Here is a 23,678-nt window from a genome sequence, read left to right on the forward strand (position 1 = left end):
ATATATGGCAGATTAGCTGCAGATTACAGTGAACTGAGAAGTCATGCAAGGCTCTAAATGCAGTTTGATTTCTCCTTCTGCTCCACCATCATTGATGGGGATGCTATGCTGAGCTAGTTTCATGGATTGACATGTGACCGGCAGTCAGCATTTAGTGCACACTCAGCAATTAACGCTCTCTCCCTGTCTGATTATTCATTATTCATAGGGATTAGGACCCATGTAGCTTTTCCAACTGCTTTGCACAACAAGCACATACATTTTTCAAAGCAAATGGCAACTAGCAAATATATACAGTGGGGATCGAAAGTTTGGGCACCCCTTGCAGAATCTGTAAAAATATGAGTAATTTTCAAAAAATAAGAGAGATCATACTAAATGCATGTTATTTTTTATTTAGTACTGTCCTGAGTAAGATATTGTGCATAAAAGATATTAACATTTATTCCACAAGACAAAAGAAATGCTGAAATTATTCAAATAACCCCATTCAAAAGTTTGGGAACCCTTGGTTCGTAATACTCTGTGTGGTTACCTGATGATCCTCGACTGTCTTTCTGTTTTGTGATGGTTGTTCATGAGTCCCTTGTTTGTTCTGAACACTTAAACTGAGCAGCGTTCTTCAGAAAAATCTTTAAGGTCCTGCAGATTCTTCAGTTTTCCAGCATCTTTGCATTTTTGAACCCTTTCCAGCAGTGACTTTATGATTTTGAGATACACCTTATCACACTGAGGACATTTGAGGGACTCAAACACAACTATTTAAAAAGATTCAAACATTCACTGATGCTCCAGGAGGAAACAAGATGCATTAAGAGCTGGGGGTGAAAACTTTTGAACACAATGAAGATGGCCAAATTTGTCTTATTTTGTTGAAATATTCCAAAAGTTTTTCACTGATGCTCCAGAAGGAAACAAGATGCATTAAGAGCTGAGGGGGTGAAAACTTTTGGAATTTGAAGATCAAGATAAATTGTACTTAATTTGTGTACCGGGAAACATACAAGTATCTTCTGTTGCTTACGAAGGGCAGAAATAAATGGAAAAAATATATATTTCAACAAAATAAGACAAATTTGGCCATCTTCATTGTGTTCAAAAGTTTTCACCCCCCAGCTCTTAATGCATCTTGTTTCCTCCTGGAGCATCAGTGAATGTTTGAATCTTTTTAAATGGTTGTGTTTGAGTCCCTCAATTGTCCTCAGTGTGAAAAGATACATCTCAAAATCATAAAGTCACTGCTGGAAAGGGTTAAAATATGCAAAGATGCTGGAGAACTGAAGAATCTGCAGGACCTTAAAGATTTTTCTGAAGAACGCTGCTCAGTTTAAGTGTTCAGAACAAACAAGGGACTCATGCACAACCATCACAAAACAGAAAGACAGTCGAGGATCATCAGGTGACCACACAGAGTATTACGAACCAAGGGTTCCCAAACTTTTGAATGGGGTTATTTTAATAATTTCAGCATTTTTTTGTCTTGTGGACTAAATGTTAATATCTTTTATGCACAATATCTTACTCAGGACAGTACTAAATAAAATATAACATGCATTTAGTATGATCTCTCTTATTTTTAGAAAATCACTCATATTTTCACAGATTCTGCAAAGGGTGCCCAAACTTTCGATCCCCACCGTATTTATATATTTTAACATACCCATGTAGAAAACATTGTGCATTTCACAACGCAATTTTTTTAATAATATTTAAAAAGACAAATAAAATGTCTAATATAGCCATGACGGAAACCTTGTTTTTCACACCGCATAAAATAAAATATAATATTTGGTGTAAAATAATACCAGTACGTAGATACATAGAAATGCCTTCTATGTTAAATGTTTATTTCCAAGCGTACTATTACGAGTTGAAAAGGTTTGATGTGTAAAAACAGAGTATATTAGAAATCAATATCACATCTTCTACTTCTCGAAATAAAGGGGTCAAATAATTTCCAGAACAATACACATTTGATTTGTTAAAAAAATTATAATTCCTCAAACAGAAAAGCCTAATCCTCCAAAACCCAAATCCTCAACAAGTTCCTTAAGTTCTTTCTATCATCTGTTCCTCTTTTTCCTCTCTTTCCTTCCGGCCCTCCACGTTTCACAACGTTCCAGTCCTCTAATATCAGACTCCTCAGACAGTGAATCACAGAGTTGCACACAACATCTAATATTAGAGTTCGCCTCGGTTTTGCAGAGTTTGCAAATTTTCAAGTCTTTCCCATGTTGCACAAAATGTTCAGATCTTCCTTTTTTCTTAATATGCGGAAAACGCTCCCACAGATAGACTGGCAATTAATGCAACTAAGAAATATCACACATAAGCAAGAGTTTTGTTGTTCTGAACAAGCCAATTTGTGCAACAGAACTGTTGCATAGGCTATAACATAGCCTACTTCTCTTAATATTTCTGCAATAAAAATTTCTGTGACTTTTAATAGCTTTCTGTATGCGAGTCCAGGAGATTGCATTGGGATATAATACAGTATACACAACATGCTGTGTTTGTATACTGGATATTTCAGTACTGTAATACACTGAAAATGATCATTACTGTAAAAACAGAAGCTGTAGAACGCCCTTTTTGCTGTCCTAAAAAAAATCTTATTTTAGTAAAAGATGCTAAGACCAACACCTTAGAATTGTGCTGTGTGCAACCACATACTGCACTGTGTACTGTATCCCACAATGCAATGCAATCAAACTGATTTTTAATTTACTGCATGACAGATGAGCTGGAAGATACATCAGATGTGATTTTCAACATCTCGATTCATTAAAAAGGGACAACATTTGTAATTTTCTTTTAAAAAAGACAACTAGATGCCACTTGTTTAATTAAACATAAAAAGTAGCCTAATATGTTTGTGTGACATATGTAGCATATTACTATTTTAAAATGTTATTAATACAGCATACACATTCACATGGCCTTATGAGAAAATAAATAGTATGCAGTAAGCACTAAGCAGACAAGTATGACTAAAGTCCAGTCAGAGACCGGAAACTAGCGTCTGGAAACATTTCCATATGGAATGAATTAGACAAAAGTCTCGACGTCTCTTGACGTCTCATAACACCGCTACACAATTAAACGAGCTAAAATCGCTTTCTTGACTAGTTATGTTTAAGCACAAAGTCAGTTGTGACAAACTTCCCGGAAATTACTCATGGCAGTGTGTCCAGCGTGCTATAAACGTGTTCCTCATTTTATCTTAAAAAAAAAAAAAGAAGAAGAAGAGGAACACAAAAAAAAATTATAAAAGTCGTTTTGATATTCTTGTGCATTTCTAGAACCTGTTGCTCCACCTGGTGGTCAATAATATCACTTGGCTGCTCTCAGATGCCGGAAACAGTTTTCCGTCAAACAGTCAGCTCTTTGTTCCGAGGAGAAATTTAGGAAGATAGGTCAGTGGATCAGTCACATGAAATAATTAATACACAACAAAAGACTGTCTGCTTACAGAGAATGACCTTTAATTCAGAGCTGGCTCATCCTCAGGAAATAACTAAATGACGTGTTGCACACACTATATATTGCTTTTGTTTAAAACACATTTTATGCAATAGAAAAATTCAAACAGTAGTAAGTTACTTCTTGTCAATGACATAATTACACTGTTTGGGTAAATTAATAATAAAACAAGGAAATAAAATGTTATTTTGCATTATACGTCCAACTTCGTGTCACTCACTGCCTTGGTAATTAGGAATGTGTAAAGGAGATGATTAAAAAGTGGTTTATATTAATTTCAGTTAATTAGAAATCAATCGCTGAGCAATGCATTGTGGGATACAGTACAGTACTGCATATTTGGGCAATTTAATGCACTATGATTAAGCACTGAATTACAAAATGATCATGTCGGAAATAAAGAGCAACATTTTTTGTAAAGCACGTTTTTTGTTGTTGTTGTTCCTGTTTTTTTCTATCCGATTAAAAAGTCTGTTTAATAAGAGATGTGAATTTTTACACAGCAGATACAAAAGTATGGTATAGTATTTGCAATGTAATACACTTATTATCATCATCATCATGTGTTATGTCAAAATGTAAAATGTAAAAATGTCATGGCTGTCCAATTTAATAATCAGTTTAGTAAGAGATGCTAACATTAACACTTAAATCACTAAATCATAAACTAATATAGTATTCCGTTTCCAATCCAGCCTTTCCATCTATGTAAGCCTTGTTTCTAATGATAATTAAATAAAGACTAAGCACTTAAGATCAAATAAAAATTAAGCAAGATTTCTCATAATCTCCAAGAAAAGCATCACTGTTCCGAATTTAGGCTCCAATTCATTCAACAGTCACTTATTCACAAGAAAAGTCACTGAAGTTCAGTCTTACATTTATTCCTCATTTTAAAAACCGCTTCGAACAATCAAAATATAAATACGTTTTTCCCACACACATGATAAACCAGCAACAAAACATGAGAACACTCTCATACCAAACACACACACATACACACACTCGCAAACACACACCCCAGCCCCTGAATTTAGAGTTAAAGGTGCAGTTACAAAAAAAACCAGACATCTGTACAGACTGCAGTCTCTGTGTTTCCATTCAGAGTTGGTGTGCTTGACGACAGAACAGGATTCCTGTTGAGTTTGCTTGTGTCTTTTCCAGTTCTGATTCTTCTGTAGGGACCCAAACTCATTCAAACGACTGCTGGATTAGTCTGTCAAGCTCTGACAGTGTATGACAGGCAGGAAAACACTGGTTTTGCGATCAGGTAAGAGTACAATTTTCAAATCAACCAACAAGTGATTCATAAAGGACAAATAAAGGCCAAAATCTGAGAAAGAAAGCTGTTGATTTGTTGTTGCATTGGCATACAGCTAATGCGGACGTTTGTACGATCCTCCAAAATACAGTCGGCCAGTGTCTCAGTCACAGGTCCTTGTGTGCGAGGGGCCCATGTTGACGGATTCTGCTCTGCGGCCACAACAAAAAAACAGTCTGAAGCTTTCACTGTGGCACCTTCCCTTTAAAACACAGAGGTTTCCAGACACAGTCATGCACCCAGTGTCCACGTGGTGCTAGGATGCTTTACCCAGCTCGATCTTTTTCTGTATGGCTCTTGCTGAGTGGTATATCAAAGAATCGATGAGTCCAGCAACTGCAGGAACAGGAGAGAAACAGACTCGATGAGATATTGAGCTCAATTACATCTGGCATCTAAACTGATGCTTGCATGTCGCCTTCACATGCAGTGTACAGTAAAGTTATCAAAACAATGAAATCACACAAAGGAAATCATGAGGATTATTGAGTGACACAAATACTAGTAAATAATACTATTTCCTAAAACCGAACAATTTATCAAAATAAAACCGAAATCACAATATGTGATCCTGGACCACAAAACCTTAAGTCTTAAGTCGCTAGGGTTTATTTGTAGCAATAGCCAAAAATACACTATGGGTCAAAAATATAGATTTTTCTTTTACGCCAAAAATAATAAGGATATTAAGTAAAGATCATGTTCCACGAATATATTTTGTAAATCTATGGCCATAGTACTATGCAATCACAAAATCACAGAATAATTCATCAAATTGTGCAGCATACAAACAAGCAAAGCAGACTTGAATCCTTAAAAAATACATTTTAAAAATATCAATCACCATTAAAAATAAATAATAATAATTGATTTTTTTCCCCTCAAATCATGCTTTTTTTAGTTGACACATTCTAGGCTTCAGTATTAAAGGTGTTCACATACATGCTGGAAACTTGTTGACTTTTTTTTATCATCTGGTCTAACTTAGCCATTAAAATGCTTTATGTCCACAAAAACTAATCTTTAACATTTAAGCTTAAGTGTGTAGATCAAAGGGTTTTTAAGATCATGAGATACAAATTCAGTGAAGCGAGCAAAATCTTGTGACTGTGCCTTTCTGTCGGTTCTGAGCATAAAAATGTGAATGTAAAACAAGCAGTAAAAGGAGGTTTACAGTCTACATTCTTTCATTCTGCACACAAAGTACATTTATGTGAAAACCACTGAGGTACAAAACACAGAATGGAATCTCACCTGTGAAAACACCTCCTATAATAGCACAAACTCCTGTTAGGAAATGAGTGAAAGACCTGCGGACAAAAACATGTGCAACAATACATCAAAATCTATCCAGCATGCAACATACATTGCATCAGACTGTTTCTTTCAATCAAAGTGAACTAAAATGATAGGTTAACAAAAAAAGTAAGTTTTTACTAAGACATACCTTTGCTTCTCTGTGAATTTGACCATCATCGGAGACAGTTCATAAAGCACAAACACCCCAGGTAAACCCTGATCTCCAATCAGCCCGTTGGCTACTTTCTCATGTCTTGTTACTGAAAACTGGTTTGTTTTAACTACCTAAAGTAAAATACAAAAGCATGGCTTCTTTTATCACCCATGTCTAAACAATTCAAAGACAATAACTGAAGCATCCTACAGAGTTTTAAACATATTCTCATACAAGACTACCATGAAAACCATAACTTGCAGCTATTCAATTGTTGCTACTTCAGTTATCGTCAGTGCTGTAAAACCTTAATAAAACACTAAGTACTGAAACCAAGTAACCAGATTTTAGCTCACAATTTTTTTTAAGCTCATCTCTCTTACCTCTCCATCTCCTTTAACGTATATCGTTGGCACAATTTTCACAAAATACTGGTACATCATTGATGCTGTAAAGAGCAAAGAGTGCAAAGGTCAATCTAACATAAAAGATCAATATTGTGTGTCAGTAAGAACCAGGTTTTTTTTTTTTTACACCTCAATGCAATGTGTTTATATTTTTGTTCTAACCTTTATATTATGATAGGGAATTAAAAAAAATGCTTTTGCATAAAATAGATTATAGTAGTGATTGTTTGGCGTTAATATATTTTAAAGAAACTTAAAAGAACCGCTTGCAGTTTCATCATTCACCGTTAGGAGGCACGCGAGTCTGTCCGAGCACGTGATTGGCTCTACCGCTAGATGGCGCTGCAGTGCTTCACAAACCCTACATTCTCCGCTTGTACTTTAACACCAACCACTTCCTCTCAAGTAATGGCGTCCGTGTGAGAAAGTCCTGTAGCAAACATTGGACAATTTTCTGCGAAAACTAACTAATAGAGACACTCATATAGTGATTTAAACAAGGTAAGCATACTTTCTCCGTATACATTTTCCGATAATTTATCGTTGCAAACATTCCGTGCTCGTCGGAGTTCGTTCAAGGCCAGAGACCTTGATGACATTTAACGAAATAAACAACTCACGTGCAATATATTCAGTCTTATATGTTTTAGTTTAACATAACCGTAACTTTTTTTTTATTATTATTATTTAAACCTCATAAATAAGCCAATTTCCGTTCAGTTTATGTAATTACCTTCCCTTATATAACACGCAGGTGTGTGGTTTATCGGTGAAACCTACTGAGCCACATACTGTAACTAGACAGCATCGGTACAAACAGCATTTTGGACAGAGGCCATTACGTAAAACTGCGTCTGTGGTGACCAAAAATTTGTTTAAATGGAAAAAAAATGTGTGTGTGTTTATACACGCACACACACGTCATTTTTATGACCCAAATTATCCAGGGTGGTCATATATACATATACATACATATATATATATATCACATTTGAAATCGTTGTGTGATATTGTTCTTGCAGCTAGTGTGTTATCGCTTATCATATGATATAAATATGAGACAAGAACTCGTCCAAGGGGCACTTTTTTTGCCCCAATATCTTGATTTTTTTTAAGGCATACCTACATTTATAGAGTTGTTTTCCTGCATCACATTTGTCAACAGTCAACTGTATGAAATGTAAGATGACGTACATGGGCTGTGTTAAAATGTTAGTTGTGTTATTTTGTTTTAACTAATTAAGTTAACACATTGAACTGACAGCCCATAATATATATATATATATATGTACATCTCCACACACATTTTTATTGCATGCTACTAAAATTGAAAGTATTGTCCTCTTTCCAGATGCCGGTGACAGTAGGACCGTATGGACAGACGCAGCCCAGCTGCTTTGACAGAGTTAAGATGGGCTTCATGATGGGTTTTGCCGTGGGCATGGCTGCAGGTGCCATGTTTGGAACGTTCTCCTGTCTCCGGTATGAACAACAGCTTTCATTTTTAGGATTATTTATATTATCATATTGAGTAACATTAACTGCGACTGGTACTTTGGCGGAAATTCTGTTTTAATAGAGACGGTTTCATTATATCCAGGATCGGCATGAGGGGTCGAGAGCTGATGGGTGGAGTTGGGAAGACCATGATGCAAAGCGGTGGCACGTTTGGAACCTTCATGGCTATTGGGATGGGTATCCGCTGCTGAGATCACACTAATGCCACTTCTGAAATTATAGGACTTTGAACCATTTCTAGATTCATCTATTTGTTATCATACCCACATTCAAGGTCACAGGTGTCAATAAAAACAGATTACATAATTGTGTAAATCTTGGGCTCAATCTAAGATATAATTATGAGGACACTTTGAGGTCAACCCTCTTTTCCTCAGTGTCCCGCAGAATAGGTTAAAGTCAGATATGTGGGATTGACCTTTAACAGTGCATTTTTTACTGTCTATGGAGGGCTGACAATGAAATGACCATAGAGAAGATAAAGATGCGCTCTTTAATTCTGGACAAATCGATGTTCTCAGACATTCTTTGAAATTATGATTTAGGCATGAAAACAGAAATTACATGCACTTACCTTGAGGTGCTGCTACGTTAGTACCATCTAAAGGGTTAATAATTCCCGGATAGTCTTTGCCGAATGAAAGATGTTTGATGAAATGTGTCATGTTGATCTGCGTTTATACCAATAAAAAAAAAAAATTCTGTTAGTTCTAATATTTAGGGCAATGGCAGATCAATCTTATTAAAAAGAAATGAAGCAACTCACATTGTCCAGCCCAAAGCTCTGCAGATCATGAACTGAAAATAAAATAATCAATTAAGAACATGAATGAATGTTTTCACAATTTATAAATACATCTCAGTGAGTTTAATCAGCCTGGAAATTCGCACATTTCAAATAAAAGCAGAGCATATTATATTAAGTGGTCACAGATGCACTTGCTGATGAGAATCATGACGAATTAACTGATGCTTTAAAACCACTGCTCTGTCAAATCACAAACTGACTATTTGCTAAATACTAAATCTCAAATTATGTGCAGAGAAAAGCAGAATAACTTTAGTAACAAGGTAAACTTGTCTTGTAATAAAGATTAATTAAAATATAAAAAAAATCAACTTACTTTCCACAGCATGCACTGCAGAAAGAAAAGAAAATAGTCACTAAGTGGGTTTTGTTTTTGGAAAGTAAAGATTTCAAGAGGAATGTGTGACAACCACTGACCCTTTAAGCTCATAAGAGAGTAAATTTGAAATTTGCAAATTATCATCTTTTTTTGTTTTGGTGAAGTAGGACTATTGAAATATTGTTTGGTATCTGAACTCAGGGTCTGTAAAGGTGTATTAAGTACTGTATATGCACTTCAGCCATTGGAAGAATAGCCTATGAATGACCAAGCATAACCCGTGTTAGTTCTGTACCTTGTTACTTAGAAAGATTGTGAGCTTTGGTGGGAAAGAATAGAAACCATTTTATCCCAAAGTTAGAAACCAAGACTTCCCAGAACCATTTCATTAATAAAACAGCTTTGATTTACGGCATCAACGGTCAACACCACAAGGACATGAGTGCAAGGAGGAATTCATTAGATCTTAAAGGCACACTTGCATAAACAAAGACCTGATTAGAAACTATTCATCAGCCCAGAAACAACTGGTCAATATAAAACAGAATCTGAATTGATTTAAACTACAGATTCTCAGGTGGACAGACTGATGAATGGTTTTGAGAAAGCAAGCAGAAAAAAAGCAAACACCCAAGACATGCATTGTGTATTTCTCAACATAAATACAAATGCAGATCTCAAGACAGCACCGAATGGCTCACCATGTTCGTCTTTGCATAATAAGAAATGAGAGGCTACATGAAGCATCTGACTACAAGCAGTCAAATCAAACTTTCAGGTCTGATGCATATTGGCAGGCACATAGATTTCTGATGTAACAAAAGGTCAAGTCCTTAAAGGGTTCATGCGCTAAAACTAATAAACATGCCTCTGCATAAGACCTAACAGCTTTGGTTTGTGTTTGATTCATACTTAACAACTAAATCCAAATCTTTACCATGTACATGAGACTGCTGGAAGCTCTTTCCAGGGGCAAAATGGAAATTTCCTGCCACCTGGAACGAGATATAGGAAATGTGATTTTTCAAAAATATACATATCATGTACTTGGGCTCACACCGGGCTGTATATTACCTTATTGACCTCCAGAAAGCCGTAGACTTGACATCCCTCATTCTTCTGTTCCTGCATCTTCTGGCTGAAGCCCTCTCTCTTACACTGCTCAATGGTGTCAGGGGTCTTAAACGCCCAACCACGCCGCCGGTACGCCTCCCGCACATCATCACAGGTATTACAACACCTGCAGAACAACCAGTCAGTGTCTTCAATCACAATCACAAGCTATGTGGCCCTATATACACCTGTCATTAACATCAGGGGCTGATCAAAAGATGAAAGTAAAACTACTTCAAAGAAAGCTGAAATCTAAAAGAAAAACCTTAAGAATTAGAAATGTTGCCATAAAAATTAACTGAAATCAAATGTTAGAAGAACTAACTTTACTAAAAATAAGTACCGTATTTTCCGGACTATAAGTCACATTTTTTTTTCATAGTTTGCCTGTTCCCGCGACTTACAGTCAGGTGCGACTTATTTATCAAAATTTATTTGACATGAACCAAGAGAAAACATTACCGTCTACAGCGCGCTGTATGCTCCTCAGTGCTCCTGTAGTCTACACTGAAGACATAGAGCGCCCTCTCACGGCTATAGATGATAATGTTTTCTCTTGGTTCTAAATAAATGCGACTTATAGTCCAGTGCGACTTATGTTTTTTTCCTCATCATGATGTATTTTTGGACTGATGCAACTTATAGTCCGAAAAATATGTAATATAAAAAAAAAATACCATGACAAAGACAACATTTTTAACCAAATATTATTAAATATTCATTGTATATACATAATAATACAATAACACAGCCTGTCATTTACACTCTGCATTAAAATGTCTCAAATAAATATATTTGACCCTGGACATCAAAAACAGCCATAAGGTCAATTTATTGTTTGATGTTTAGATTCATACATCACATGAAAGCTGAATAAATAAGCTTTCGAGTAATGTATGGTTTGTTAGGAGGACAATATTTGGCCAAGATACAACTATTTGAAAATCTGGAATCTGAGGGTGCAAAAAAAAAAATCACCTTTAAAGTTGTCCAATTGAAGTTCTTAGCAATGCATATTACTAATCAAAAATTAAGTTTTGATATTTACAGTAGGATATTTACAAAATATCTTCGTGGAACATGATCTTTACTTAATATGCTAATGATTTTTGGCATAAAAGAAAAATTGATAATTTTGACCCATACAATGTTTTTTGGGCTATTTCTAAAAATATAGCCAAGCGGCTTAAGACACATAGTATCACATATAGTTTACAGTAAAAATACAATTGTAAATTTGACTGGTTGACTGTCAATTCAGCTGCCTAAAAGGCACTTTTGTTCAACAAAGGAAGTATGAATACAGAGGCCCTGAAGGAATTTTAAGCTTCTAATTAATCTCCTCCACTTTCATTAAGTTATGTGGTTATGAATTTGAGGTATTTTGGCTGTGTAAGCACCTGTCGATTTACCGGATTGTAACAATAAGTCTGAGAACTGGTTTCATGCCAGCAGACAGACCTGTTTTACCAGCAGTTTCCCCATCAGGAAACCTCTGCTGCTCTGATTGTGGTCCTGGTGCATGATGAGAAAAAGGTGAAACTCACTTTAAATCATCAGTCTCAGCTCCATAACAGCTCTCGCAGCGATCAGGATCCAGCGTACTGGGGTCAAACACCCCTTCTTCATCTTTCCCCAAATCTGCAAAGTCAAATCAATGCGTATATTCAAACTATGTTTGTAATTATAGATCCTACTTTTATTTAGATTGTGTTTTAGATATTAGATTTTATTTTTGAAGAATTCTGTTATTTTGAAGTTCACGAATGGCACAAAACAAGCACCATAAAAGTACAAAATTGGCCGCATTTCTTTTTTGACTATTATTCCTCATAGTATACATTTTTCTGTGGTATATCAGTAAACAGGAATATTAGCTTGATATGATGGAGCTGACCATGTTTTTCAGCCTCTGATGTGACTGGCTGGCCGTCTTTGTCGAGCCTCTGCTTAAACAAGTTGTGCTCCACATCTAGTTGCTGTTCTCCTGCTACATCCATGGCATCAATGCTTAAATCTAAGAAAACAAAATTACTAAAGTGCAAATAACTCAACAACCTGTAACTCCTTAATCAAGCCCGGTTCAAAAGATTATTTTATATTTAATTTAATCGTTCTTATATAGTGTTCTAGTGTATTATGAACATTAGGACAGTACCTTTTATCTACAAATTATGCAAAAAATAAATCAGAAAAACATGTTTACTTACAGGCACAAGGCATATGTGGAAAGAGAACATCAATGTTGATTCTTAGTTTGTCTCCTCTTGAAGTGTCTACAAATAGTTCAGGATGGACCTGAGAGGTGACAGCAAAGCCAGACGTTTTACGAGCAGCTCTAAAAACTTACAATCAAATCTACATTCACAGTCCATATAGACAGACAGATGTCATGAGTTACAAATGTATTCATGTTATGCAGCACAAGGTTGTGTTAAATCATTCACCCACCTCCTTAGTTAGATAATACTGTAGCTCAGAGAAGAACAGAATCAACATGATAAGTCCACTGATGATGGTCACTGTAAAGTGAATAAACAACATGTTAGAGACAACTTCCTAAAGACTGATTTACATGGCATTTAAATCACAGTCACATTAGCATGACTCTTATCTCATACAGTTTGGGATTTAAGCGCTCCATTGACACTTTCCATTCAAACTATGCTCATTTTATTATGTAATCATATGTGCATATTTTACGACTTTCTGTTAATTCTCCTGCTCAGCACTGCTTTCTCCTCACGAGTCTGTGTGTATGAATGGCGCTCAGATCTCCTGCAGCTCTCGGTGGATGTGTATCACTTACCCGTGGCTCCTCCACATGTTTTGATCCTAAAGTCCTCTAGAGTTTTCGGGTACGCGTCAAATTGTTTAAGGTTATTTAACGCATCCATTCTCCCTCTCGTTCGGCGGTAAAGCTAGCCGTCACTTCGATTTCCAGTGACCCATTTCCGGTACACCAGGGAAGTGATGGAGTCCTCTCAGCCAATCAGATTCCACCGCGTAGCTGGAGCGTCCCTGGAATGTTGACCCTCTAGTGGTAGATTTCTGAAATATTTGCATTCTAAAAAAAAATAATTGTAGAATTTTTGTATTATAGCTTAACGTGGATTTTAAGACCTCTTTAATATACTATTTATATATTATCCATTTGACTTTGTACACACCCATGTAATTACAGATTAAATGCTGCAGGCTCAGTATAAGAATTAAATGTAACCAAACAACACAGCTTTAATTAAATAGATATTTATAATATGTGCACATTTTTGTTAGTAAAATTGATTTACGTTGCAAGTGCAATCTGCTTTTGAAATTTTGTTGTTAATTTACCCCAAATTAATTATAGGCCGAGCCTTAAACAGGTTTCATTTAGAATATAAACTAAATAGGATTTATTTTTAAATACACAAACCATATATATATATGTTATAATTATGTAAATGGGGTTTACTGCCTTCACTTTCTACTTCATTCTCACTTTTAAGTGAAATTGTGTAGATATACTAAGTTATAATTGCTTTTGTTTTGTACCTCAATTTCATACGTTTCTACTGTATTACATTGTCAAATTTAAGAATATTTTTACACTGTTCAGCCATTATTTACAATTATCTTGAGAGGTCTGGATAAACATTTACCCAATGTTCTCTTAAAAAATATTAGTGACTAAAATATAACTAAAAGTGACTAAAAATAAACCCTGCAGTTATGAAGATTAGGGTAATGTTTATCTAGAGAAAGTACAAAAACATGGAAAATACACATCACAGTTAATGAAGGAATTGCTATAAAAAAATGAGTATCCTGATTTATGGTGGGATTTATGTTGGGTTTCTAACAACCTTCAGGAAGTCCCAGAAAACATCTGATGATACTGTTATTTTTAATAACTGGCATTAGGTTTGTTTAGGTTTCTTAGAATAAAAATCAACAAATGAATAAATCAATCTAAATGAACAAACAGAAAGAATCAGGTCACAAACTGCCAGATTTGTTATAAGAGGTCAATAGGTTTACCGCTTTTATTAAATATTTACACAACAAAGTGTAGAGAACCTACTGCAAGGACAGATCTCACAAGCACAAGAAGGTTGCAAATGTATTTTTGATTTTCACCTCTAAACATGCGCCTTACAAACAACAACAAATAATTCATTGAGATTATTTTACAGTAAAACATCATATAGTTTGTCTCCGGTCCCACTCCCCAAGTCATTTAGGAGCCAGGACACCTCTGAAAGGATGTCCAGCAGTTAGTGATGATGGCAACCTTATCTTGAAGCATTGTGCACTCTGAATAAGACTGGACAATCGTGAATATGGGTTTTACGTTGTGTCAAGGCCAGGTGAAGGCAGCAATTTGGCTTTATTTGGGAGGCCTGTAGGCGATCTTTCTGCTCTTCATCACAGACCACCTGTGCCTCTTAAGGTAGTAGACCAGGGGAACAAGTATGGAGGCCCCCATCAAAATCTGCAGAGAGAATCAGAGAAAAACAATGACAATTTTTTTCTTAGTGATTCTGCTTTAATGAGAGATGCAGCATCTCTAGAAGCAACATCTCTAGTCTTGCTCTTCTGTTGTGATAATTTTGTATTGCAATTCCATAAAGGGTACTACATAAATCTAATGATACATCAACATCTAAAAAAATTATTTACTAAAAAAGAAAAATACAAACCTTCAGTCCCATACGTTTACGTTGGTCATGTTCTGGCTCAGCCGCCCACCTCAGGAAAGTACAGACATCTTTAGCGACCTGGCTCATGGTGGCAGGGGTTCCTATGGAGGAGAAGTGAGTTAATAACAAACTTTGACATGTATGCAATACTTAGTATGTTACTTCACACCCTTTAGTTGTAACAGATGCATATAATCCAGTAGATTTATATTTAGCCATTTTACTTTCTAAATTTATAGGCAAATCAAATAGGATGATTTACGAAACAAAAGCAATTTACATCCTTGGCAGAACTGAATTTTAATCAAAGCATGAAATATAACCCATGAGTAAAATATCAATTCATTAACGAGAATAACACCAACGGGCTGACAAATATTGTTATTATATTCCCTCCTTTCCACCAAAATTAGCTTTTTATTTTATTGTATTTAATTATATTTCGAAAGGCAAAAAAGAAAGAAATGAATTAGGTTAAATAACAAACATAATAAGATCGATCTGTTGACAGTCCTAGAAGAAATATGAAAAGTGTGAATGAAAAGGGTAATGATAAAAGAAAACATTACAAACTCACCATCGTCATACTCGAGCACCTCATTGTAGATGGGTGGTGCCATTCCAATGGCCTGGCCAGGGAAATAAGGGTTGTAATACAGGCCCTCCCTCACAGACACACCACCTGGAGGGTCACAGTAACCGGTCAGGAGAGAAAATATGTAATCTTCCCCTCCGTGCCTGAGCGAGAGAGAGAAAAAGAGTTAATAACTATAAGATCACAATAAAGAGGCTTTAGTGATGCTTGTGGCAAATAATTTTTACGTGTAAAACAATGACTTTCACACCTGATCAAAAGTTATCCATTACCTGGCACTGACAATATAGCTGAGGTCAGGGGGCAGTGCGCCGTTGTTAGCAGCACGGGCGGCCTCAGGGTTTGCGTAAGGTTTGGGGAAGTAATCGGAGAGTTTTCCTGGTCGGGTGAACATCTCTCCAGTGTCATCAGGACCATCCACAACTTCAATCTGGATAAAAGAATATTAACATTACAGACGAAACACAGAGTACAGATGTCTGTCAAAGACGTTGTGAAGTTGACCATCCCATTAAAAACTCCCTCTGACCCTACGCTATTTAATTTTCCTAGAGAAAATGCTTGCTTCTCTGTGTAAAATCTGCCACCACAACTGCCAGGGTGCTGCTAAGGTGGTGGTTTTTATTGTATTGCTCTGCCCTAGCAAGCACAGGAAAGCAATGAGAGACAATTGATTTTGCAGTTGTGTTTGTGTTAACATTTTAAGATAACTGACCTCTTCAGCCAGGGTCTTGACCTCTGCCTCTGTGTGTGACACTCCCACCAAGTTACGGAAGGCCAAATACTCCATACTGTGACAGGCCGAGCACACCTGCTTATACACCTGATACCCACGACGAATACTGAAACACAAAGCCATAAGACTAGTTAGCTCCGAAGACTTTGATACCTCTGTAATTTGATATTCTGGCCATTTATATGTACCATATTTTCCGGACTATAGGTCGCACTTTTTTTCATAGTTTGGCTGGTCCTGCGACTTATAGTCAGGTGCGACTTATTTATCAAAATTAATTTGACATAAACCAAGAGAAAACAATAGCATCTCCAGCTGCGAGAGGGTGCTCTATGCTGCTCAGTGCTCCTGTAGTCTACACTGAAGACATAGAGCGCCCTCTATAATAATTATATCTGAATGTAAGGGAGAGTGAGGGAAACTATCACTTTTAATCCAGTAAGAGAATAATTAGATAATATTAACACGCCTAAATACTATATTTATGTACTTTTTTTTTTTTATAGAGCAGTTTATTGACTCTTTAGACAAAATCTACTTTGCTTTCATAGAGTATCATATTTGATGCATCAGGATTTTATGGCTCATATATGACAGTAAGAATATGGAGAATATAAGCTTTTTATCCAAATTTTACAAATAAACTTTCCTCAAAAGCCTGATGTATCATATTTGATAAGGACATTTTCACATGGTTTAAAAAACCAACAAATAAATAATCAGTTTCTCCTGTCCAGTAAATATTCCTGCATAAACATTACTTACAACATGAGAGATATTATTACATTTACTTTATAAAAATCAATAAACAGTTCACATGTAACATGACTTTGAGGTGGACATTTTTACAACTATATGAGCAGAAAAAGTGTGTCCTATCAGGTGGCATGTTGTAGATTGTGTACAAAAGTTTTTTTTGTTTTTTTTTAATCATGCTGATAACTTAAAGGCCTTAGAAATCCGCATATATGACACGTATATAAAATATGACACAGTAAGCTGTATAGGGTTAAGAATGTGTATATCCTTTAAGGTCATTGAAATATGACTTTTGGAAAAAATGCTTAAAAATGTTAAAATATTGTTTCACGTCTCATTTTGCGGTTTCATTAAGCAAGCATAACTTCAGCACCCACAGGTGTGAGTTTGAGGGGACACTTCATGTTTTACTAAAAAAAAATCGAAACCATTTCAGTTTAAAAATAAATCAATTATTTTGCGATTGGTGCCACTATTCACCATGCAGAAATGGCACACATCACCGACAACATTACGAGACACTTTGAACATCTTGCACATCCTGATTAGAGCGTGGTACCTGGCGTGGTCGAGGGAGGACAGCAAGCCGTTGTGGCTCCAGGGGTATGATGGTGGGTGCAGCTCCAAATCAGAGGCCTTGACTGACTGCTGCAGCATCAGAGCCAGACCTGCTCCTCCTGTCGTCAGCACTCCAATCGTGGTCAGGGCTATCTTCCTTCCCTTAGGCAGGCTAGCGAATGACATGTTGGCCTAAAAACCAAAAATGGTTGGCTAGGATTACTTTTCAGTTAGTAAACTGATGGATAACACTTAAATACAGCTTAAATGGCTAAGCACACATTAAACATACGAGGGACCAATGTGCATATTGCAATGAGATGAGAAACTGAACTATTACCATAATCACATACAGATGAATGGCACTCCCAAGGTTGTAACAAGCAGTCAGCCCCCCCCCCCCCCCCACCCCAAAAAAAACCCATTCAAACAATTTACTATTAAAACATACAGACAATAACAAATTATGAACCAATGAAGGACAGCCATGAATCCCCATTAAAACACCTTATAAATACATTTCGTTCTATTAACTTATATTACAAATACGGTAGAGTACACAAATTTGGGAACACATTAAAAATCTACACTTAAACCTGTGTAAACGGATTCTGAAATTTTTTTGTATGATATCTAGGTCACTAATCAAATAAGCAAACCTGTGAATTTTACAAAGTAAAAAAATATATATATATTTTTAAATAAATGTGTACGGTGTATATTTAATATGTGTATATATAAACACACACATCCATGTATATATTTAAGAAAAATAAAATTAATGTTAAAAATGCTGTTTATATATTAAATATTTTATATTTTAATAATAAGAATATATATAGACATGTAAATACATGTGTGTGTATTAATATATACACATAATAAATATACACAGAACACATATTATGCAAACAGAAACTTTTATTTTGGATGCGGGTAATCGTGGATGGCGAAGACCAGTGATGTCACCTCCTAGGATCAGATATTAGACTCCAAAGTCCTTTTTAATCCAAATACACATGAATAATTTCAAATTATCCTCCTTATTAGACAGTTAATGTGTTATGACACTAATATAAAACAACAAATATCATTGATGCGAATCGAAAAAGAGCCACAGCCGCTGTGACCTTGCTGTAGATAATACACTGCAAAAGACGCCGGGATATTTCAATGAAAAAATGCGTACATCTGCATCCTTCTCGCTCTAGAATGTGAAAATCAAGCAAATAAGACAGTATGTGTCCATACCCGTGGAGTATGAAAGGATTTGGGTGTGTTTAGAAGGCTTCTCCCGGTGCCGGAGAACACAACCCAGCGGAGCGCCGCCATTGTTCTTGACTCTGCGGATAGAGAGACGCTTCCACCGGATGAACGAGAAATTACCCCCTCCCTTACCTGAAAATTACACAAGGTCTTATAAAACGTATATATTATGCTATTTATATTTTACAATTATGGAGAATACATGTAATTTAATTTTAGAAATGTAAATTTTGATTGTGCTCAACTGAAGCGGTATTTTACTTTAATAGAGGACTGACGCGAGAGTGTATTCGTTGCTTTTATATAGCGCCACTTAGAGGTGGGAGGTGTGTTTAACAGCATAGAAAAAAATGTCAAATGCAGTGAGGGATGAGAGAATCAGAACCAGAATCAGAAAGAGCTTTATTGCCAAGTATAATTGCGCATACAAGGAAGCTTCCAGTACACAGAGACAACAACAACACACACACACACACACACACGCACACACAAAAAAGAAAAAAAAAACTGCAAGTAAATAAGTGTATAAACAATTGTGCTATAAATATATGATTCAGTAAGATGCAGGGATGTACTAGGATGGAGAGGTAACAAATAATTATAAGGATATTGCGCGTTTTTATTGCATAAGTGGGGAACATTTACCTGTTCATGAGGTAGATTGCCTGGGGGAAGAAACTGTTCTTGTGCCTGACTGTTCTGATATTTTAGGTTCTGAAGTGTTAGCCAGATGGTAAAAGTTCAAAGATGGGGTAACTTGGATGTGAGGGATCCAAAGTGATTTTCTGAGCCCTTTTCCCCACTCTGGATGTATACAGTTCTTGAAGGGTGGGCAGGGTATGCGAGTAATGGGAAGTCGTGGCCTAATGGTTATAGGGTCGGACTCCCAATCGAAGGGTTGTGGGTTCTAGTCTCGGGCTGGACAGAATTGTGGGTGGGGGGAGTGCATGTACAGTTCTTTCTCCACCTTCAGTACCACTACTTAGGTGCCCTTGAGCAAGGCATCGAACCCCCAACTGCTCCCCGGGCGCAACAGCATAAATGACTGCTCCGGGTGTGTGTTCACTGCTCTGTGTGTGTGCATTTTGGATGGGTTAAATGCAGAGCACAAATTCTGAGTATGGGTCACCATACTTGGCTGAATTTCACTTCACTTTAATCATGGATGGCGAAGCCTTTTTTTTTTTTTTGTAAGCCTGTGATGATTATTTATATAACTTTCTCCAAGGTACTTCAAAGAACAATATAATGTTATGCCACTTTTCATATCCAAAAACACAGTTGCTGCTTGTGTTTATGTGCTTGTTAGAGTCACTGGTATCAAAATTGTGTGGTTTTGACTATTGTAATTGCGCGTTATTTCCTGTAGATGGCAGTGTGTAACAAGTGTGCACAGACAGCTGTCCATCTCCGGTGAGCCCTAAACAGTCAACATATGTAAAAAGTAATGAATAATGGAATACAGCACTCATGAGTGATGTCTGTACATCAGCTTTAGAATCATACTGTGCTCTACAATACTAAAAAGTGGTATTATCCAGAATAAACATTTGTTATGCTCCTTTTAATGAAGCAATTAGGATAAATCTAAGTGTAGCTTTAGTGGATCATGTTTATGAATGCAGCAGTACAAAGCTGAGGTTTATTCAAACCATGTGCAGTGTCAGGAGTATCACACACCTCATAGCTGTTTTTTAATGGGTAAAAAAATAAACAAAATGTGCCAAAGATATGCCAACTGAAGTATTCAGTCAGTATTAGCTGACTGAAGAAGCTATCAAGGACTTGTTTGTCTCTTCAGTAGTTAATATTAAACAAATAGATTAGCCAAGATGAAAATGAAAAAGACAGACCTAGTCCCCATTCACTTTCATATGCATTGTAAAATCAAACAAACAGTATGTTTTACAATTGGTAGTTTTTAAATTTCAGAATTTCATGCTATTTCTTTTAAATAAATTAATAGAATAAATAATTAATTAATAATAATTAATAATTAATCATATAAATTTCTGACTGAAAATTGTTTCTATTCAAAAAAAATCCAGTGGGGAAAGAGTGATTTTTCATTTTGTGTTCATACTTTTGTGTTCAAAAATTAAATTAAACATATTCTTTACTCTGGAGCATCAATTACAAGGCCATCAATTTATAATTTAGACCTTTCCCATAAGCCTAAAACGGTCCCAACAAACGCAACTGTCCCCACCTGTGTTTGTAATATTGGGTCATATCGCAAAAAGCCAAGCTGCAAAAGTGCCCTAAATTGGCCACCTTGGCAAGATAAGCCTGTGGAAAATTGAGCGTGTCCCACAGGACGGGAACCAGGCTGCAGAGAGCGGGTTCAATCAGGTACAGCAAACAAGCCCTTTCAGAGGCCAGGCATTGGATTTTTTATACAGCTTTATCTGATTGTTTGGAAAATAATAGAATTTTGATTCCTACTGACACTTACAAGTTAGCCAAGGCCGTAAGCCCTGATATCACAATTGATTTCAACTGATACAGCCTTGTTACTCTTGTAGAATGAAGGTAAACCTCAGATTACACATGAAATGTACTACAATGAATGCACCATGTATTTGAGCGCAAACAGGAATGGTACGCAATGTCTCGCTTTTATGAATGTGCTAAGCTTAACTGAAATGTTCCTTTTCTCACTCCTCGTTTCTTGCTGGTTACAGTGTAATTTGAAATTTTTCATTCAGAAGTTAGATAAGATGAAAAAAATCGATTAAGTTTTGAAAAAAATACAGCTTCACTTCAAGTACAAACCGGCGGAGAGAGTAAGGTCTGCACTTGATGAAGGTGTCATACTAAACCTCTATTAGAGATGTTTAATTAGTTTGCATAGCAATAAAGCTCTATAGCTATTAATGCCTCCATTAAAAGGTAAATGCACTGTGTCTGCGTCTGACCCATGAGCCTCTGGGGGAAGTCTAAATAGACGCTTTACCCTTGAAATCTCCCGAGGCCAGCCTTCAGCTTTGCTTGTATGCTTTCGAATGCTGGGTTAAAATGCTGCCTGCAGTCATAGTAAACAATAAAACCTGTCCCTATCCACTCCCCAGGGCTGAATGTTAAGGGACATCTGAAAGAAAGGCAATGTTTCTCTGAGATGGCGTGATATTAACTCCCCTTCAATAATAAATAAAGTTAAACATCTTCCTTTTTTGGCTTGCATCAGATGAATCATTCCCAAACGAAGATTTTTTTTTTGCTCAGAGGTTATTCTTTCAAAGCTCAGGAGACATGTTGGCACTTTCCACGAACAGGGTACAAAATAGGGCATAAAATGCCTGAAAAATGAAAAAACTTTCTTTTTTAACAAATGATTTGGAATGATGATGCAACACCTTCAGAAAATGGTGTTTACCAGCCTCAGAAGATCGAACTAAATATTATTTGACCAGATTTATTTCTGTCCATTTTATTTGTGATTTTGCATTATTACTTTTACATTTAAACATAAATAATTTACGTTTAAATTTAAGTAAATGTATTTTTTGCTATGATTAAATAAACATTACATTTACATTTAATTCAACTCAGGTTAATTAACTTTTTTTTCAAATAATAAGCTCTGTTTATTTTTTCTGGGAATAGTCTTTTTTCGCACCCTGTTGCAAAAAATTTTGTACAGTTTAAACATTATGATTTGTTTCATTTTTTTGTTGCAACAATTAAATTAAATTTCATAAATATGTTCATTTTAAAACTGACATTTGATTGCACAGTTTGAGACACTGAGATCTCTTCAGAAACTCTAGAGAAGAAATATCTGAGAAACTCTTGAGCAAAATTCTCCAACTGCACTAGCAACTGAGATGTTCCTTCATGCCCTTATTTACTTAATATATTCACACTACTGGAGAATGAATATTTGTCAGATTTGACAGCAGATGTTTAGATATCAGCCATTGCAATTCTCAAGAGCCTGTATTTGTTATGCCATTATGACAAACCATTCCCATATTTCATGGATGGAAATTATATATATCATGTGTTAAAATGTCGGGCATGGACACACTGTTGTGGAGGGGTTATTAACCCAGGCAGTTGCTATAGTAACCTTCTGTCTTGGGGGCAGAATTGATGACAGAATGACATGGTCAGACCGACAGGTTTCACTTTATAAAGTTATTCTTTCTTTCCACCTTGGAGAAGTAGAAATAAATCTATTTGTAGCACAGCATTTATAGTACCACCACCATTCCTGAAGCATTCTTTCAGTTATAGAATCATATGACAGAAGGGTAAAAATGTCTTTTATATGTGCTACTGCATGCTCGAAAATGCAAAACAGCTTGTAGCAATTATAAATGCTGGTTTATAGTGCAATTAGTTTAATCATTTCACTCCTAAATAGCGTTTAGTAGCTTCTCTTCTATATTAGTTATTTGTGTAGTGTAGCCAGACCTTTAGACTGACGGCAGAAGGTCTGGGAACCTTGGACACTTTGAATGATCAAGGACTGCCCAAGAAGCCATAGAAATGACAGGCGAAGAAAACAATCACTTTTCGTTTTGTGCAATGTCATGTTTAGGGGCGTGGAAATGTCCCCAAAATAAGGGGACAGAGATTTTACAAAGACCAGTGTGTAAAACTCTTAGATGTATTTTAAAGAGTCTGTTCTGCGAATGTTACATATTTCACA

The 23,678-nt window shown here is 36.1% G+C and overlaps 3 protein-coding genes across 5 annotated transcripts; 1 reads left to right on the forward strand and 2 right to left on the reverse strand.

Moving 5' to 3' along the window:
- Nucleotides 1-4,351: 4,351 nt before the first annotated feature.
- Nucleotides 4,352-13,418, reverse strand: ergic3 (ERGIC and golgi 3). 2 transcript variants are annotated; one of them, XM_052559239.1, is made up of 14 exons: nt 13,232-13,416; nt 12,874-12,944; nt 12,633-12,720; nt 12,320-12,439; nt 11,970-12,063; nt 10,384-10,549; nt 10,247-10,304; nt 9,307-9,321; nt 8,949-8,980; nt 8,757-8,853; nt 6,641-6,705; nt 6,252-6,388; nt 6,059-6,114; nt 4,352-5,140 (listed from the first exon to the last, which is right to left on the reverse strand). In XM_052559239.1, exons 1-14 carry the CDS (start codon nt 13,317-13,319, stop codon nt 5,061-5,063), a joined length of 1,167 nt encoding a protein of 388 aa, XP_052415199.1. In that variant the 5' UTR covers nt 13,320-13,416; the 3' UTR covers nt 4,352-5,060. The 2 variants fall into 2 exon arrangements, with proteins under 2 accessions (XP_052415199.1, XP_052415200.1); XM_052559240.1 differs by lacking the exon at nt 9,307-9,321 and having other exon boundaries at nt 13,232-13,418.
- Nucleotides 7,025-9,012, forward strand: romo1 (reactive oxygen species modulator 1). Of its 2 annotated transcripts, none has more exons than XM_052559241.1 (3): nt 7,025-7,165; nt 8,016-8,146; nt 8,244-9,012. In XM_052559241.1, the coding sequence occupies exons 2-3, from the start codon at nt 8,016-8,018 to the stop codon at nt 8,371-8,373; spliced, it is 261 nt and encodes an 86-aa protein (XP_052415201.1). In that variant the 5' UTR covers nt 7,025-7,165; the 3' UTR covers nt 8,374-9,012. The 2 variants fall into 2 exon arrangements, with proteins under 2 accessions (XP_052415201.1, XP_052415202.1); XM_052559242.1 differs by having other exon boundaries at nt 8,265-9,012.
- Nucleotides 13,419-14,418: 1,000 nt separating the features above from the next.
- LOC127960254 (cytochrome c1, heme protein, mitochondrial-like) lies at nt 14,419-19,167 on the reverse strand. Its single transcript, XM_052559892.1, has 7 exons — nt 19,007-19,167; nt 17,757-17,947; nt 16,418-16,544; nt 15,975-16,132; nt 15,685-15,845; nt 15,108-15,208; nt 14,419-14,899 (listed from the first exon to the last, which is right to left on the reverse strand). The coding sequence occupies exons 1-7, from the start codon at nt 19,085-19,087 to the stop codon at nt 14,795-14,797; spliced, it is 924 nt and encodes a 307-aa protein (XP_052415852.1). The 5' UTR covers nt 19,088-19,167; the 3' UTR covers nt 14,419-14,794.
- Nucleotides 19,168-23,678: the final 4,511 nt, after the last annotated feature.

The sequence above is a fragment of the Carassius gibelio genome, chromosome B6 (assembly GCF_023724105.1).
Source record: "Carassius gibelio isolate Cgi1373 ecotype wild population from Czech Republic chromosome B6, carGib1.2-hapl.c, whole genome shotgun sequence".
NCBI lineage: Eukaryota > Metazoa > Chordata > Actinopteri > Cypriniformes > Cyprinidae > Carassius > Carassius gibelio.

What these genes read in the sequence shown, in the direction of transcription:
- romo1 (XM_052559241.1), top strand. Translation starts at nt 8,016, where the DNA reads ATGCCGGTGACAGTAGGACCGTATGGACAGACGCAGCCCAGCTGCTTT. An exon ending in GGAACGTTCTCCTGTCTCCG is followed by an intron (nt 8,147 to 8,243) that starts GTATGAACAACA and finishes CTGTTTTAATAG; the next exon opens with AGACGGTTTCATTATATCCA.
- ergic3 (XM_052559239.1), bottom strand. Translation starts at nt 13,319, where the DNA reads ATGGATGCGTTAAATAACCTTAAACAATTTGACGCGTACCCGAAAACT. An exon ending in AACATGTGGAGGAGCCACGG is followed by an intron (nt 12,945 to 13,231) that starts GTAAGTGATACA and finishes TTCACTTTACAG; the next exon opens with TGACCATCATCAGTGGACTT. An exon ending in ACGTTAAAGGAGATGGAGAG is followed by an intron (nt 6,389 to 6,640) that starts GTAAGAGAGATG and finishes ATTTTACTTTAG; the next exon opens with GTAGTTAAAACAAACCAGTT.
- LOC127960254 (XM_052559892.1), bottom strand. Translation starts at nt 19,087, where the DNA reads ATGGCGGCGCTCCGCTGGGTTGTGTTCTCCGGCACCGGGAGAAGCCTT. An exon ending in TCAAGACCCTGGCTGAAGAG is followed by an intron (nt 16,133 to 16,417) that starts GTCAGTTATCTT and finishes TCTTTTATCCAG; the next exon opens with ATTGAAGTTGTGGATGGTCC. An exon ending in GTAAACGTATGGGACTGAAG is followed by an intron (nt 14,900 to 15,107) that starts GTTTGTATTTTT and finishes TTCTCTCTGCAG; the next exon opens with ATTTTGATGGGGGCCTCCAT.